We start from the raw sequence: 18581 nt of genomic DNA, 5'->3' as shown, positions 1-18581 counted from the left end.
ACAGCTCAGAAGTTATCAGAGCAAAAGGGTCGCTGATACCATGGCATACCCTTCTATTAAGAGGCATTCAGTATACGGTTTCACGCCCCCATTTATATAACCACAGGAGTATTCTTAGAGAGAAAGATGTTTTCTAACAGATTAAATCACTTTGATGTCAGCTAAAGTACTCTTAAGGAGCTGCAAAAATGCCCTCACAAGGTTATTCCAGACACTGGTCAAATGTGAAAACGAATTACAATGCATAGATGAGCTATCACTGCATACGCATCCCTACTTTTTTCCCTGTTTCAGAATCAAGCCAATATAACCTGTATATACATAGAGGCTAAAGACAATTCTGCTTCAATGGGTGACCCTCAACTCAGCAATTAAAAGCCCCAACATTTCCCTTCATCCTGTAACTTTGCAATTTAAGTGACAAAACCAGAGATTTAACACACGCAGGGGACCTCAACAAGCGGGTAACAAGGCTTCTATTGTATCTGAATGGCAGGAGACTCCAAACATCGTCAGGAAGTAATTTTTTTTTAGAAGAATTTACAGAGGGCTGGATGTGGTTTGTGAAGAAAAGATAAAACTTCCATTTACTTCCTGGAGACAGACATAACACAGTACGCTGTACTCAAGAAGGTAAGGCATACGGTCCCCTTCCTTCCTCCCACTTCTACCTTTACTTCCTTCTGCCAGGTGTTTCCTCTTTTCTTCCAAGGCCATCGAGTCCTCCAAGTCTTTTGGGGTTGGATCCAGCAATTCCCACTCTTCGGTGGTATAAAATATGCTCTTGCGGTTTTCGTTATTTCCTTTTCTTAAAGAGGACATTGAATTTCTGTGAAAAAGACAACAGGAAAAGCGACAAAGATTTCTTAATTTTGCATTCTTTTTACAAAGGGTCTTTCAAGAAAACCATTGCAGTTGAAACAGTGCAAACTAAGAATAAGCTAAAGCACAAACAGAACCAATACCAAATAAAAGCTCAAAGAAAATAAAGCATATCCTACTAAATTGCACCTGCTATCAACAGTGCTATGTTTCAAGAACAGAAGAATTGTTTTGCTTTAATGAGATATTAATATCTAGAAGACCACTGTTGTGTCTTTTGTGTCATCCTCTGTTTTATCCTTGTTTTGGCAGCAGGGAAAAAAACAAAACAAAATTAAGATTTAGAAGCAGCATCTCTTTATTGATCAGTTATTGTAGCTTAGAATTTTAGAATACCTGCCAAGCATTAAACAGAAGAGCATGCAGTCAAAACACATCTATGTTATAGTTTCATATTCTGCATTAATGTCAAACTTGGAATCATTCAAGAGACCTGCCGTAGCTGAATTGTTGAGGACCGATGCCTTAGCAGTTTTCCTTTCCTAAGGTGGAACGTTGCCAAGTATCTGCAAGAACATTTCAGAGGCCACCTCTAAATTCCAGCCAGATAATTCTATAGAAGAACAGTATGTTTCACAAGCAGCTACCCTACCCAGCTTCCCCCACAACTATCATGCAATCAGAAATGTTTATGTCCACACTTATGCCCATGAGTATTAACATAGCTCGGTATTGTTAAATCCTTGTTCAACTAGAGGAGATTCTACATCAGTTCATATGAATCAGTGTAACGTTTAGGTATGAAGTTGGAAATATATTTAGTATCTCAGCATTTTCTACACCATCTGTGTAAGATGGAGGCCCACAAAGATGCTTCACTCAGCTACATTCTCTCTTACTCTTCAAACCTTAAGCACAAAGTAACCCATATTACACTGGGAAGATCATTATTTGATGAGTCAACCCAGTCTTTCAGCTTCCCAAGAGATTTAACGTCTGATCAAAGTCAACTCCAGGCTAATCATTATGCAGTGCAGAATTCCTATAGTCTGGTGAACTGATTAATAATCAAGTACAATTTAAAATAATCCTAAAGGTTATTAATAAACTATTTCAACAATCAATTTGCAAACTCAACAAAGATTTACTACACATTTAATATTCTTTCAGAAAGAATCACAAATTCTGTTGGGGGCAAGAAGCCTCATTTCATTGTTCAGACCTTCCGTTCAAATTAAGTAGATCAAATTGAGTGATGATTGACACGTTTCCTAGGGCATCCCAAATTAACGTGTCACTTGGCGTGTCTACAGCTATTCTCTGAGTAGTGGCTGATCTCTTACCCTGCAACTCCGCAACCACCTCCGGCTCTGGGTCGACTTCTGTATTTAGTCTGTCTGAACACCACCCCTTAAAGCTTGAAAATTCACAAGGAACAAGTAGTCAAATGACTTCTAGAAAAGCTTCTTCAAAAACTGCTGTTAGACCCATGAACAATCATAGCCAATGTTGAATTTTGTAAAGCTTTTTTATAGGATCATTAAGGGGACTGAAGCAGTGCTGCTTTATTGCTTTCTATTAGATTGAAAGGAGGTAGTTGAATTTAAAAAACAGTATTTACTAAGCACAGCAGGGTAAGTACAATCGGACACACAATGCAAGACCTGATCATATGACCTAATGATTCTGTATTTATAATGTTTTGGGTTTAAGTCTTATTTTATGATTATATAACTTGAGGTCTAAATGTCTGTATGTGCCAATAAGTACTTGAAAATAGATTTTAAGAAGTGGGAAAGCGTATTTCAACCTTAGTTCCTGTAAACAGACACGTAGCTTAACTTCAAGGCATATTCTTCACTTTTTTCCAATTATTATTTCACCACTGCTACCTAGGATGGAAATGCGGTTGTTGTAACAGTGGTTTCTCTGTCAAACGCATCATAGATGCGCTCAGGAGGAAGGATAAGTCTTTGATTAAGGCACCTACTAGGTTCTTCACAAACACATGCTCCCAGCAATGTAAAGAAAACTCTCTGAATTTTTAGCAAGACCTTGATGCATTCTCTATAACTGGGGTTAAAACTAGTCACAATCCATTAAGATACTGGATAGCGCATGCGTGTTCTAAAGGTGATCAGATCCTACTCCTGCCCCAAATTGCATAGAACTGCAGAGAAGGGAGGAAAACAACCAACCACGACAGTACTGCTGTTTGCATACGTTTACCATAATAAAGCTTCTAACATTTTAGTAGGGCTTTTTTTGCCACCAGCTTTTATAGTCACACTACTATGTAATTTTATTTTTCCAAGACTCATAATTAGCTTTCACTGTTATGAAAATATTAACCATCTTGCCCTGATTCCACACAGAGGTCCAACACAACTAACCAGACCTTCTTGTGATACACACTCAAAGAACACTGCTCAGCCCAGTAAAAGATCGCTTGTCAATCAGAAAGTGACAAATGAGATTGCACATGTTAAAATACAAGACTGACATGACAACAACGCTTTTTCACAGGAGTTCCATTCAGACTAGTCCGAGCATAAACCAAAGCTGTGCTGAAAGACCCTTGCACCATTTACTGAATAGTTTTGCTTATTAATTAGGCATCATTCGTTGCAGGATTGAGTGAACACAAGATATGAGGAGTGGAAGCATGTAATAATGATCATCTTTACTACTTATGCAAAATAAGTCCAAATTAAGATTATACATACCCTAGCCATCTCTGGAGCAGCTGAGGATAGCCATTAGAAGGAAAATCCACTTGTCCCTAACCAAACTATGCTGAAGAAAATTCACCTTTCTTGTGAAAACTGCTACAGACTGAAGTCTTGGAGCAAGTTTATCTTACTAGATATAGGAACTTAAGTGCTCGTGACCTGCTAGCTCAAAGCAGGCAGAGGTAATGCTAGGCTATAGCTTTTAAGACATGTCACAGCAAGGCCTATGTTAACGTAAAGAAATTTGTCAGAGGTTTCAGCATATTGCCACGCAGCTAAATAGCTTCTGACAAGGCTGTCAGACTCTTATCCCAATGATGGAATACACGGCCAAAGGCAGCACACAACTGTCCACATCTCACACACTTCAGATTTTACCTGCTGGCTCAGTAAATCCTCTGCAAAGTGGCTTTTGAAAAGATCAGAAGAGGATGTTTGAGCATAACAAGCAATCCTGACAAAGACACCATTTCCCACTAGTATCAGCTTGCAGGGGGGAATGCCTGCTTTAAAATTCAGAGCACATGGGGGCACTAGAGTCCTCCATATAAAAAAAACGCACAGAATTTTAAAAAATAATCCATTAGTAGGTACAATAAATGTTATTTTTCCAGGAACATTTTCAGACAGGCGAACCACTGCAGTTGAGTATCTCCAGGAAGAGCGGATGGGAGAGGGTGGCATTCAACGTCAAAGAGCTTCACAGCGTGAAATTTTCTTACAGAGATCTGCAAAGACTCCAAGCCATGAGGATCACAGCTATACAGAAAAAGACCAACTCTTGAATACTGTGCTACAGTATCTGCTGGGCCACTACCACCAGAAACATTTTCTTCCAGTCAAAAGTGCTTCCCAGCCCACAACTCCACTGCTGCCTTTCTGCTCATTTACAAAGGAACATGAACCACACACAATCAGGCAACACTGAGCAGCTTACCCCGACACTGCCCTTCTAGCTAGACTTCCCCAAAGCCTATCATCTGTAATTCAGGGAAAAGAAGAAAAAAAAAAAAATCAGGAAAAAAAAGTTTTCAAAAGCCAGAAACACTCACCTCAGGTATACAGGAACTCACCCAACAGAAATTGTTTCATGTTATTTTCCTTCCATTACGACCAAATTTAAGGTCCACCAAAGCAAAGTGGCTACGCAAACCCAAGAAACCATACAAGACTAGCAGTTTAAACAGGACATGTAGTAACAGAATTTAGATATTTCTTAAACTAGCCATAAGCCATCTTTTCTAGAACTGAAATGATGATGGTCTACACAGTAGTCAAAAAAAACCAATACTTTGTAACCTCTCAGATCTCTGTACTTAACAGGAATCTGTTTAACTCAGCACCGTTGATGAAACGGAACAACAATTTACTCACTTACTTGCGGCTCAAGAGGGATGTGGTCTAGTTAATTAAAGCTAAGGCGCTGCTTTGTGAACAGCTCTGTAAAAGCACTGTAATATCTTTTGAGTAGAAGCAGAAGATCCATCTATGTGGGTAGAGCAAAGTGTAAAAACATTAAGAAAGAAACTCTAACAGGAGAGCTGAAAACAACCAGCAGGACTGCCTCCCTTAAAACAATGAATGCTAAGGGACAAACTCATTAAGAGTGAGGGGACAAGATGTGGTTTTGCTATTGTTCAGAAGGGGTCTGCCACATTTTTTGCTCAGGAATTCAAACTACATTGATTTCCAATCGGTGCCATGTGCTTTTATTTTTTTTCAAGAAGAAAATGAAAAAGAATTAATTATATTGTTTTTATTTTCATCCCTAAAAATACTTCCTAAGCACTAAATACTATGACTACTACAATGCTAGCAATTAGCAGCTCAGTTACACAATGAAGGATAAAAAGCAGTACTACCTGAAAACACAACTCCTGGCTCCCTGCTTGGGTTCAGAGAGCAAAGCCATCACTACAAGTGCTTTACAGGACTTGACTCTCCCTTTCGGGTGTCAGTAATGCTACACAGTGATGCTCAGCTATGCCCTTCAAACAAGTAAGTATAATAAAGAAACAGTTTACTTGAAGAGGTACAGTCCAATGTACCCATCCACCCCATCACACCCAGTTCTTCTGAAAAGCTCTGCCTACCACATACACACTTCTTTTAGTATGAAATAGTCTCTGCCAGCAACTATCAATCTGGTAACTTTCTCCCACATCCCCAACTTACTTGATTTCAGTACTCCATTGCTTAAGTGAGAAATTGATAGCACTTGGTTGGATTGGCGCAGGTTGGGAAGCTGCTTGTTCCCCCACCAGGTCTGTAGGAGAAGTTTCCACAGCTAGAATATTTCTAGCTCTTTCTGCTGAGGCATTTTGACTTAGGATACTCAAATCTATTAAAAAAAAAAACAGAGAGAAAAATAGGCAAAACTTTCAGTGAGTAAAAGAACAGTGGCTATATAAAGTCATATATTAAGTCTGCTTGTAATGTAGGTAGGGTTTGATTTTAAATTGCAACATAACTTTATAAAACACTGTTCAAGTGAACTTCAAAAACAGTTCAATGTTTTCCTTGGTGAGCTCTCACTGCAGCCACCTGTTTCTGGTAACAGGACTCGTATGGTGCTCACGAAGCATTATTTCAGGAGTGATTTACAATCTCAGTCAGTATCGATTCATCTAGCTTAAGCAGCTATAAAGCCATAAAAATTAAGACGGATTTATTATATAAATCCACAAAAAACCTTTATAAAACAAGCTCAGGTTTATCAGAACTCCTAAGTCAGGAACAGCGTCACAAAAATACTGTGACACAACTTTCAGGGTGTGCTTCATCCTAAAAGTTGTTCATCCTAAAAGTGACACTGCTGCTGTAAGTCAGCGAGCTTTACGGACTTGAGCGAGCTCTGTGCAAATCCAGCCCAGGCATTCCCGGAGCTAGGAACGTTAGCATGGGCCCTGCAGGCCCATCAGAGACCTATTGGATCAGCGAGGATTTATTACCTCTGGTTAAGCTGAATGCAGCTACACCTAAATTCATCCAGCCCAACTCTCTTGTGCACTTCAGCAAGTCTACAGATTGGGCTGAGGGCCATGCAGCTCAGGCCCAGCACTGCACATGTGCCAGCAAACTCAGCAGGCTCCGAGTGACTCCGCAGGAACCAGCCAAGAACTGCTGCTAGCCCTGAGCCAGAGCTAATGAATTCCAGAGGATCCAAGCTGATCCAATAGAGCTAGCCAGGTCTCCAACACGTACTGTACAATCTGTAGCGTGTACGTTACCTCAGTGTTTCCATTATCCTGGATAGCTTGCCTTCTTCCTCATCCCTCCTCCAGCAGACAGAGGGATAGGAAATGCAGAGCATATACTATGAATAGAAAAAGCATTCTAGAGAAGCATAAAAGTAGTTTATGGCCCTCTACAAACCCTCTGAACAGGCAAGCTAAGAACAAGCTCAAATGTAATTTTCAGACTCTTCTCTGTATCATTCTCAAAGCACTGAAGTGCATTAAAAATTTCTGAGAACACTCTCAGACTTGATTCAGCAGTTGTATTATCAAGTAACATACCGGACGGGCTTCTGACTTTAATGATTCTCTGCAGGAAGGGAAAAACCCTAGGAAATCATGAAGCCCTGGTTTATCCCTGGTGAGCCTTTTAGTCTTTGTTCTGACTATTATTGGCACTAGCTGCAAGACGATCTTTAAGCAACCTGTACCCTCCAGTTACTCAGCAGATGGTTACTTTTATTTCGCCCATACCAAAGATTAGAAGCAGAAAGACAGAACATTTTGTGATAAAGAATACCAAATATAAAAGATCATTGACACTACAAATCTCTCAAACCCTTGAAAAATGGTATCTGAAACAGAAGTATATCATGTCATCTTTCAAATATAGGTACAAATTACACTGCCTTGACCTATGTTATGAACAGCGCTGATTGAAACTTCTTCAGTGCCTTATCGGCCAAACTAAATTCCATATTCTTTTGGATCTTGGCTGTTTGAGCTGAACAAAATTCAGCTAGGTCAAATAAAATTAACTTCTGATCATATTCAGTGTCTAATAAAGGGGAAAGATAATACGATAGGTTTCTAACTAAAAAAAAACAAACAAACCAACCACACACCCCCTCACTCCCTGAAAAACCCACAAAAAACCCCCCCACACAAAAAACTTATGGGCACCCAAAACCAGGCTCGAATACCAACAGTCTGCTTTCATACTTACAGCTTGTTTCATCTTCTACCTGTATGATTTGACAAGACTGCACAGTCTCTTTATAAAATGGCCCAGGTAAATGAATTGCTCATGAGTTGAACTTCTAATAAAAGCATTTCCTCTCACAGACATGCTAATCAGTCTGGCCAAAACTTCTCCGACTTCCTGAGGTTGCTCACTGTAGACGATCCCCTGCTTACACCAGCCAGCTGATTGGTTAGAGCTACGGACTACACAGCAGATACAGCACAACAGTGTAATGGGGTTGCTAATGCAATCACCACAAAAAAAATCTTGTTCTTAAACTTATTTCAAAACACAAGAATCTTATAAATGCTTGACATACCATTTTTTTTATTAATGCACATCAAGAGTTGAGGACTAGCATAACTAAGAACTGAAATTATAAAAGCTACATTAACATTGAATCAATTCCAAGAAGAAGAAATTCCCATATCCTGTAATGAATAAATCATTTCTTTGACTTCCACAGCAGTAAGGCAGTTCCATGACAAATCCTGCAGAATCATTTCTGTAACATTAGCTTTCCCACAGCCCACTTCAAAAAATATTTTAAAGTATTTTTCACTACCTTGAATACTCTTAAAAACTTGTCAAGCCCAATCCATAAAGCTGTACCTTACCTTTACCTATGTTCCAGTTAGTCCAGATTTCTAAACAAAGGGACGGATGGGACACAACAGGACAAAACAGGCAAGACTACAGTGAGCAATTTTGCTCCTGGACTGAAGACAGACTACTTCTCCATTTAAAACATTAGTGATAGCATCTGTACTCAAGCACTAGCAAAACAAATTTCTCTGCTCAGTATAAAGCACATCATCAAATGCACACACACTTTAAAAAAACCCCAAACCCCACAAGGCACACATCTTAGTCATCAATATGGAATTACAGCCTGCTAGAGTCCCTCAACTGTATAGCAAACTTTTGGAATACTTGTTTAAAATGAAGAAACAACCATCAAACATTCAGACTCTTTGCACTTTCCCCAGAAGAAAACCCTACTTAAACAGTACAGTTGATGATAAAGTCATCACTGTGATTTGTCCTCAAAAATTAGACACTCTAGATGCAGTTTCAAATTCTACATAATGCAGTTTAAGTGCAGGCTGTCCCTGAAAGTAGTGGGTCTACTCAGCCCATGCATTTCATCTTGATATTCCTTGCATGGCATTTAATAATAACTAAGAGAAAAAAAAGGAAAAGAAATCACACAAATTGGTTCAGCTTGCCGATCCAGAAAACCGTCAACAATCAGCAGGAAAGTAAAGTATCGGATCAGTGATCTCAAGTGACTGGATTAGGATTGCTAGATCCGAGAGGAAACAGGAGTGAGGGATACACGGACTGCAGTGACAGCAGCTAAGTTTCCCGTTGTGCTCAAGCTCTGAGGGAAGTAGCAAAAGAGAACAGAGATTTGGGGGCCAAGTTACATATTATAGTTGATCTGATACAACCGTCTCCTGTCCAAAAAGGGCAGTCCTGCCTCCTCCTTTACTCTGCCTTCCTGTATTTAGCCATTTGTCCACTCCTTTCCATCAGCTCTGGAAGTCACCTGATTCCACAGTAAGTGTATTCCACTCATTAATCTAGCAGGGAAAAAACCCCTCCTTTTTGTCTAACTTCTGAACTCAACCAACTCAGCACAGGGTCAGACAAACACCACAAAATACAAAAAGGGAGACTAGGTAGCAAAGAACGAGAGGCAGAAGGTCGAAAGGCAAAGGTTTGAAAGAGCAAAAGCCTGTTACCCTTTCCGACACCTGCAAGCTGTTAGATCTCTGCGCACCAAAAACCGCGTATGTGCCTGCAGCGTATGGTTTGACAAGCTGCTTATCAGACTGTCTCCTGCCAGAAAGGTGGTCTCAAACCATCCCACTTTACACTCCCAACAATTCTCTTGGGCTAATCCTGGCACTCATCTGTCCCCACAGTAAACCACTTCAGAACGCTATGCTGGCCAAAAACTGACCTGGAGAAAAGGATGTTTCCTGCTAGCTGCACTCCCTGCACTAGCACAAGGAAGGGCTCGATGAGCACCAGTGCTAGATCAAGGGAGAAAGCCAGGCATTTCTAACTAGCTGTTAGATTGGTGTAGCTGAAACTTCAAGCTGAGCCCCTATGAAAAGAGAGACTCTCAAGCCAGCTGTGGTTGAGCAAGCAGCCACAAGCAGACTGCTCTCACATGAAAGCAGTAAACTGGGTTAGAGGACAATACTGCAACATGGGATCTGAACTGGGGGAGGGGAGACAAGGGCAGGGAAGAAGACAGTTTAACACTTCTGGGTTTACAGTATGAGTAAATTGAAATCAACAAAATATAAAATCTGTTGATGAATATGTCTGATCTCATGACTCTGTTTAAAGCCGAGAGAGCTCTACTAACATGTCTCACTTGGCACAGAACAGGATTTTACTTGCTCTTATTTATGGATAACAGAAATCAGCAAGCAATCCATTTCTGTAATGATTCAGGAATAAAACAATTCAGAAGTGTCTGAGCAATGTAGTCAAAACCCCACAGAATAACTTTGTATAACACACTGATAAATTTTTATACATCTGACACTAGTCTAAAATTACATTTCGCTTGGCTAAAGGTATTCTGGAAACCGAATCTCACTTATGTAGTATCAGTGCAAACTGTCTTCCAGTTGTAAAAGGCAGTGAATTTTTCAGTCAGATCTACCACACTTTTTTTTGAGAACAAAATACAGTCATTCAGAACGCAAAATATACCTGTTCCCATTAAAAACTGGAGTTTACATCTCAGAATAGTGAATAAACTAAGCTTTTAGGATATTGCAACAACTGCAAGACAACTTATCTAACCTAAACTGTACTTTGCCACTGAATGAAACCTAGTCATAGGACTACTCCATTTTACTTGATTTTAAAAAATTGTTTTTAAAGAAATCAACAGGTTTTGTAAGACATATGAAATCACACATAAAATTACATTTATGTTAAATAATTTTAGCATCATCAACACATGCAAAGTTTACACAGAGTTACTTGATAACAAGATGCGAAAAAAACCTAAGACTGTTCTCTACCCCAGTGTTACGCATTGTACTGATCAACTCACACTGAATAGAAGCATGCATTCTGGTTTTCACTTTTTACTCAAATTTTCAACCTACCAGGGTTGTCTTTGGCAACAAGACCTTTGGAAAAGTCACTTGGCGTAGGGGAAGTTCGGCTGTCCCTTTTTGCTGCGTCAAGGTTGTTACAATATTCCCACCTCTTCTGTTGAAGTTCCTGAAGCCAGTATGTCATATCCTGACGAGTTGCAGCCTATGACACAAAGAACCAGAGCGCTGGGGAGACCACTGCATCTACTTGGTATATGAATACAATAATTCCAAGTGTAATAAAAAAGCCCCAGATAATTAGCAGACCAGCAAGGTATCATCACCCAAACCCAATATGATTTAATAAAAATAACCACCAATGTACTAGGTGCACCTTGTGCATACATATGCATCCCTCACTTTCACATCAAATCCATTTTCCATTAGAACAAGTCACATGCATTTTTCTTCTCCAGTTTTACACTCAAATATCAGAAAATGCAGCATCAGCACCGTGTATTTTACACAGAAAGCACTGTTTAAATACATTACTACAAATCTGTATTATGAAAAAAAGGTCCCAAATACACTCAGGAAGATACCCGTTTTCTTTTTTTAATTTGCTTTATTACCAGCAGAAATCAACAAATAATGCATTGTAATGCCTCCTTTTTTAATGACTAAACCTACATATCGTATTACTTGATGATCCCATGAGCTAACCAACTTCTACAGAAAGGTCATATTTAAAACAGAAAACCTCCAACACGAATATTTAGTCTACAAGCCTACAGCCATTACCATGAATAGGTAATATGCAAGCAAGAATCAAAATACATCTTTAAGCTTCAGTAAGAATCACAGCTGCAAGAGTCATTTCAAAGCATGTCAAACAACAATCTACAAATACGAACAAAAGACTAAGTGATGGTAACTAACATTGCAGGCACTCACTTGGAAAAGTCATTTTTATTCCAACATACATACTCAGCCACCAATCTAGAGCAAGCACCTGACACTAATAACACGGGTGCATTAAGGAACAAAAAGTTAACACTTGTGAAGAGACACTCAAAGTCCTTCGGCTTGTAAGCACACTTACCTTTTAGCCGGTCTTTCTCCTACCTTGTCCCAAAGTGCTTGATGGCATTATCAATGAAAAAGCCTCATTACTTGGGCAAATGACTGTGTTTACTCTTTAAAGAAAACTTAAATTCAAATAGCTTCCTGTTCTGTTTATCACAACTGAAGAGGGTACCCGTGCAGGCCATAGCTCCAGAAGAATGAAGAGCAACAAACAGCACAGATTTCCTTACAAAGTACAGTAAGTGCTGCATAAAGCAGGTAGCACAGATTTGTCTTCATTTTTGATATCAGAACACTTTGGGTCTAGTCAAACTGAAGATCCATTTACCATCGTATTTTGGCCATGCAGCTAATTACAAGACAGAGCAAAAGCAATATAGCAAACGAAGTGATGCTTCCCCAGGGTGCTCTCTCCGGCTCAGCAATCTGCCATTTTAGTTTTTAGCAATCAGAGATGACTTTTTATTTTATGATTTGGCTTTTTGTACCCGTATGAGCTTTAACATCCGCAACAGCCTACAGCAAATGACTCCAAAGCATTGTGGAAAGAAGTTAATCAGAAAACAGACAGTTGTTCCTGGAGCTGCTGCTCCAGTTCCTCTCACATATACAACCACACACAAGAAGACAAGATACATAAATCAAGTAAACATTCATAAATCAAGTAGTGAAATAAACAAAACAGCGATACAAGAGGACACTGCAGGTTTACTTTTCTCAGTTGCTAAGAAAGATTTATAAGCAAGATATTTCTAACTGAAATAGAAATTAGTTTCGTATATTTATTCTTGCTTGCTCACAGGAAACTGGAGGAAAACATTTCCCTCATAAAAAGACACAGGAAAAGAACAGTTTAGAAGCATCTATGAGGTTTCCCAGAAACTATCCAAGAACCAGACACTGAGAAACAACATCCACACAGCCATCACTGTCAGTTTTGGAACGACCACAGCAGCAGGCTTTAAGTCTACAGATTCCAGTCACTTTTTTGCAAAAAATAAATGCCTCCCCTTCTATTTCTAGCACAAAAGTATTTCCTTTGGAGTTTTATCCAGTGGCAAGTCTTCATTTCTGGTAAATTTGAGAGCCTACATTCCCTTTAGATAGATTTGCACACAAGCCTTGTTAAAGCAATGTTTTACTGTGCTCCAGCAGAAAACCACCAAGAATTCAAAGGGCTTCCACTAACACAGGATGTAGTACTTAAGTGGTTTGCTTTGCTACCACAACATAGCTAATGAGACAATTCACGTGGAGTCAATCAAAGCTATACTTACAATTACCTTCTGCCCATGACTAGTTCAACTTAGTAAGCCTTTTTTACAGTGTGTCCCATTATCCTCTCCCCAATAGTCTTTAGAAAACCATTAACTGATTTTATTGGAGTTGCTCCTTGTTGTTGCCTTTAAATTCCCAATTGCACTTGTTCTCTGCTGAGCAGCAAATATGCATTCTCAGTTTACAACTCATGTCACTGTTACGCGTTGGGTCAGTTAGCAGTTATGGTCCTTCAATGTAAAACAGGACAGCAAAGCAGTACAAGTTTCTCAGTCCACTTTTCCCAAGAATTACTCAGTACCCTGCTGCTCCACTCTGCCTGTTACTTTGCACATACTTCCTTCACATACAGAGTCTTCCTTCTCTTACAGGGTTTTCCACTCCCTTTGAACAGTTTTTGCTGAGTTTATACAGGCATCTTAATTATTTACTTTACAAGTAAAAGAGTATCCTGAAAATCTCTGTTAAGATCAGTTTTGTTTAAACAAAATTAATCTTTGAAGCTTGTTGTTTGAAATGGACTTTTTTTTTTTAACCACACATAGAATATTTCTTGTTTCACTCTCCCCTACTCCTAAACAAAAGACAAATTTGCAAACCATTTTATAATTCACTTTACCTGTCAAAGAAAGGAACACTTCCATGCTTGCCCCATTTCTCACGGCTGCTCACCACAAGAGACAGAACATTTAACTAACTGCAGCGTCCATCAGATCTCGCAAAAAATCCTTATTTGTACTAAACTATTATGTGGCTCTGCAGTAAGAACAAACCTTAGCTAGTCACATTTTAGTGGAGGTATTTCTGTGAGAAAAAAAAAAACACCATAAATGTCATCTGAACTGGTGCAAGACAAGGAATTACTATTGCAAACTTACAGTACCAACAAAAGACACTAAGTGAACAGACATACAGTCCCATGTATGTCAGAAAATTATTATAGTTTACTTCAAACTACTCCCCTATGTTCTCCCACTAAGGATGCTGCAGGAACTGCCTTCTTCCAATGCACACATGACACAACCGGAATTATTATTTGGAGAAAACAACTACCCAGTGGCATCCTCTGCCTGGACCCACTGGTGGAACATGTATGCCAACACTCAACGCTTTCACGAAGAGTCCGAAGAAACACAACAAGCAGACCTGTCATTTTAAGAGAATTCATGAAAATTCTTGCCACAATCCTTTTCTGAACACAGATAAAGTCTCCCTCAAGCTTTTTTTTGTAAAAAGGAACATCACTAGCAAGTTTGCATTTCTTATGATTTACTAATCCTGCTACGCTCAAACAGCAAATTTGGAGCCAGATGGCTTTTTTTGAAGGGCAGCCCAATTTTTAATTAAAGCACTGCAACCACTAACCAGCAAAGTTTAAAAAAAAAAAAGCTCAGAAAACAAATCATCTTCACTGCTGAGCTACCTTTTAAGCTGAGTTAGACCTTAATGGGGTCAGATCCTAAGGCAATACTATTTCTGGTTGAACACCCCATTACTAATCACTGCTGCATCTTTAAAGGTCATTGACAAATATCCAAAATAATTCTGATTTCAGCAAGTTTGGTGTCCAATACTTTCAAGGATCTGGGCTCCAAAATATGCAAGGCCTGGAGTGCTTACTACTCAGCCAATAACCCAGAAAAGCTTTTCCTTTAATAAGTCTGTGCAATTTCTGTTCCCCTCCCAATTCACCACTGTTCACAAAGAAGTTATCCACACATAACTGACTAGCCACGCAGTCTATCATCACTGGCCAGTGTTTCTGTTTCAAAAGAAAGTGAACTGTGCCACTACAAGACACTGTTTTAAAAACAAATGAGAAATGACCCCTTTGTTCATTTACACATATTCATAATACTAATTCTTTTCTCCTTTAACGACAGGCCTCAGTGTGCCAACATAGGCAAATATTCACTTGATTATTACCAGCATTCTGTGTTACACTAAGTATTTGCAGGACCAGGTCCTTTCTGTGAAAATAGTCTCAAACATCATCTATCCACAACTAACAAAATACGCCATTTTCTCTGCTTCTTTACCTAAAGTGATGGTACCTAATAAATATCTTACATGGAAAAGCTTTTTACACACACTTAGCTTCTTCCAATGTTAACTGTTGGAAACAGATAGAAACGCTACAGTCATGCAAGTGTCAGGTAGGTTATCTACTTTTCTTAATTATGAACAATTGGCCTTATTTGCTGGAAAGGCTACAGTATATTTTTCCTGAAATTGGTATCAAACTGAGAAACAAACCCCAAGTATGTCAATCATACAGTCCTCAGCTCCCACTAAATGACAAAGACTGAGCAATCCAGACGATGAAATCATTACATTACCAGAAAACTGAGGCATTATGAAGAAATAATGCATTCCTCAACAGCATCATCATTTCAATCTGGAATTCCTGTTGCTTATTTCTTACTGCTCTTCTCAGCTTATAATACTGAATGGGAAAGACCAGATCACGAGATCTGGAAATTCTGAACAAGCAGCAAATTGAGGAAAACAAGGCATGTGAGTTAGAGGGTGAAGACTACTTTTGACTTGACTTTATTCCTTGTGCTGTGTGTGTCATGTTTTCTTGATAGATGAAATCACGTTTGTTTGCAACAGAGGCTGGATCAGTCAGCGTGGGGCATTTTGGAGGGGCTGGGGTTTTTTTAATTTAACATCTTGAATTCATTCTTAATTCTATTTCTACCTAATTTAACTGAAAGATGTTTTTAAAGGCCTTAAAGAACTAAGGTTTTGGGTAGAAGAAAATTAATTCCAGCTGCAAAAGCCTTATCCCTTGGTGAATCACACGGCCACAAAAGACCAGTTGGTCCTGCAGTATCCCTCAAGACTTTCATTAACTCCTTATTTATTACATAAACACCTATTATGTAAAAGCATTTTTATGGACAATCACTTGGCCGCTTTAGGGGAAGCCTCACAATGATGCGAGAGGTAGGAGACACAAAATTATTTTTTCCTGCTAATTACAGAAAAGACCTTGACTTCCTTAACTGGCACCTTTTTTCAATCTCCATAAAGGAAACATGAAGAGAACTCCAATCCATGCAGGTTCCTTTCTAGAGAGTACAGGACAAAAAAATGAATACAAAAAGAACGGGCACAACAGTAACATCACAGACTAAAAACATACCAAGAAAACCATGGAAGAGTAAACTCCCTGGTCCTTACATTTGTGCATCTGTGTTGAGTATTATTTGTATCGTCATGATTGCAGAAGACACCCGAGGCTGCTGCTAGAGTGCTATTTGACAGCCTAGTTGCTTATTACACAGGTGCCATACACTATTTCTCACTATAATCCTAATCATAAATTATATGTTTCTCAACAGAGGCCCTCCTATTCAAAAAGGATCCTCAAAACAAAATGTGCATTATGTATTTTCCTGGAAATTTCCACAGAAAAATTGCTAGATACTAATTCAAAACAAGCAAACCACACACCCCCCCCCAAACTATCAAAAAATCCCAGCTTACGCCAAGTCTGCAGTTTTAACACCTTGAACATAAACACTCAGGCTATAAAGGCAGATTCATGCAAAGCGATAAAAACTTTGGTTATGGCCATACAAAGAAAAAGGTAGTTTTTACACATGACTGCATACAAAACTGCCCATTACACTGCTTTTTCTCAACCAAATATACTTGAAATTATTATCATACTAGTTTTCCAGTTAAATAAATTGCTTATTTTTTAGTAAAGTATGTTAATAATTCCTTATTTTAACAAGCATTTATATTTATCAAAACAGAACACTGAAGAGCTTTATATGATCATGGTCTATAATTTCAGCATTTATTATCACTGCTAAAATCTCCACTATTAAATAAGTGTATAAAAAAGATCCTTTCCAATATTCAATAGGAAGTTCTGCTGTTTTACTTTAATAACTTTGTGTATTATACTCTAATATTATAGATCTTGCTAAAAAAATAATGCAGTTCATGTGAAAACTCACACTCAACACACAGGAGCACTCCTTGAGTGCAATATATGCCTTAATAGCACCAAGAAGAATTTATTTCTTCTTTATTAAGTTGAAATGGTTTCCTTGGGTTATTTTCCTAGATGTGACAATAAAGGAAAGATATGTAAGACAATCCTAACGTTCACCTCTTGTCCCATGAAAGTCTGAGTCCTTGCAAAAACAGTGTGATAAGCAGCCTCTGCTACTACCAGGAAACAATTCTCCCTCCTCCTCTTCCTTCCTCCCAAAGCCGTCTAGATGAAGACTTCTGCCATAATCATCTTTTCAAAATAAACACCCCAAAAGTGAAAACCAGCCACTCCCCCTCAACTTCCAAACCCGCAACCCACCAGATTTCCTCGGAAATCTTCTCTCTACCCAGACGCTTCCACAGAGTCCACCCAACCCACCAGCTAGTGCATCCTGCTGCAACAGGATCGTGCTCGCCAGAAGCATTTTCTTCCCCTTCAGAAGCGCACTTCAAATCATAAAGGAAACAAAAAAATGAAACTAACGCTAGGGATAGCCTGAGTATTTCTGATCTACTCTGCGTTTACGAAACGCTACTTTTCTTCTTTAAAGCAAAACCCACAAAACGCAGCGCAGGGCAGTGCAGTCCCGCCTCGGAGGCGCAGCCAGCGCGGGCCCCCACCGCCTGCCCCGGCCCACCCGGCGGGACCGCCCCGGCTCTGAGGGGAGGGTACGGGTCTCGGGTCCCGCCCGCCCGCCCTCGGGCCTACCTTGAGCACGGTGACGGCGCCGTTGGGGCTGTGCACCTCGAAGGCGGCGACCTCGTCCCCCGCGGCGGCGGCGGCGCCGGCCTCAGGCTGGTGGTAGCTGAAGCAGGCGGAGGCGATGTCGAGGTGCCCGAGGGGCAGCGCCTCCTGCGGCCCCTTGAAGTAGTAGAGGTAGCAGCGGCGGGGGTCGAAGACGAACCAGCGGCTGCGGAAGCCGCGCAGGGGCCCCTTGCCCGACAGCTTCTGCAAGTACCCGCAGAGCTTGGGGGTACCAGAACCGGCCTGCTCCGCCACCGGGCCGCCGCCGGCCCCCCCCGGGCCCTCCTCCCCCTCCGAGCCCGCCGCCGGCATCGCCTCGCCTTGCCCCGCCGCAGACGCAGCCTCGCCCCGCCGCGTAAGGAGCCGGCCCAGCCCGCGCTGCCTCACGGGATTTGTAGTGCGGCGGCCGCGGCCCGGCCCGGCCCGGCCCGGCCCGGCCCGGCCCGGCCCGCCCCGCCGCCGCTGCTCTCCGCGCCGCCGCCCGCAGGCAAAGGCGAAGGCCCGGGGCTGCCCCGCCCCGGCTGCCGAGCACGGCCCGGCAGCCCCCAGGGACAGCGGGGACTGAGCCCCGAAGGGGGCACCGGCCCTCCACGGCCCTTTTCCAGGAAATCGGCGCGGCACGGGCCGCTG

The 18581-nt window shown here is 40.7% G+C and overlaps 1 protein-coding gene across 4 annotated transcripts in view; it reads right to left on the bottom strand.

Moving 5' to 3' along the window:
* The window catches only part of TBC1D2B (TBC1 domain family member 2B), a 37220-nt gene that overhangs the window by 17517 nt on the left and 1122 nt on the right, over positions 1 to 18581 (bottom strand). The window contains exons 1-4 of one of the 4 annotated variants that reach the window (XM_075764911.1): positions 17916 to 18284; positions 10895 to 11048; positions 5730 to 5895; positions 672 to 829 (exon numbers count right to left, since the gene is read on the bottom strand). In XM_075764911.1, coding sequence (XP_075621026.1) covers positions 672 to 829; positions 5730 to 5895; positions 10895 to 11048; positions 17916 to 18263 — 826 coding nt within the window. In that variant the 5' untranslated portion in view covers positions 18264 to 18284. Of the gene's footprint in view, positions 1 to 671; positions 830 to 5729; positions 5896 to 10894; positions 11049 to 17321; positions 17465 to 17585; positions 17730 to 17915; positions 18285 to 18581 lie in introns of those variants that run through there. The other 3 variants (XM_075764914.1, XM_075764913.1, XM_075764912.1) reach the window with 3 other exon arrangements.

Source organism: Balearica regulorum, chromosome 12 (assembly GCF_011004875.1).
Source record: "Balearica regulorum gibbericeps isolate bBalReg1 chromosome 12, bBalReg1.pri, whole genome shotgun sequence".
NCBI classification, from domain to species: Eukaryota; Metazoa; Chordata; class Aves; order Gruiformes; family Gruidae; genus Balearica; species Balearica regulorum.
The sequence above is the reverse complement of the archived record's forward strand: the minus strand, read 5'-3'. Positions and strand labels throughout refer to the sequence as shown.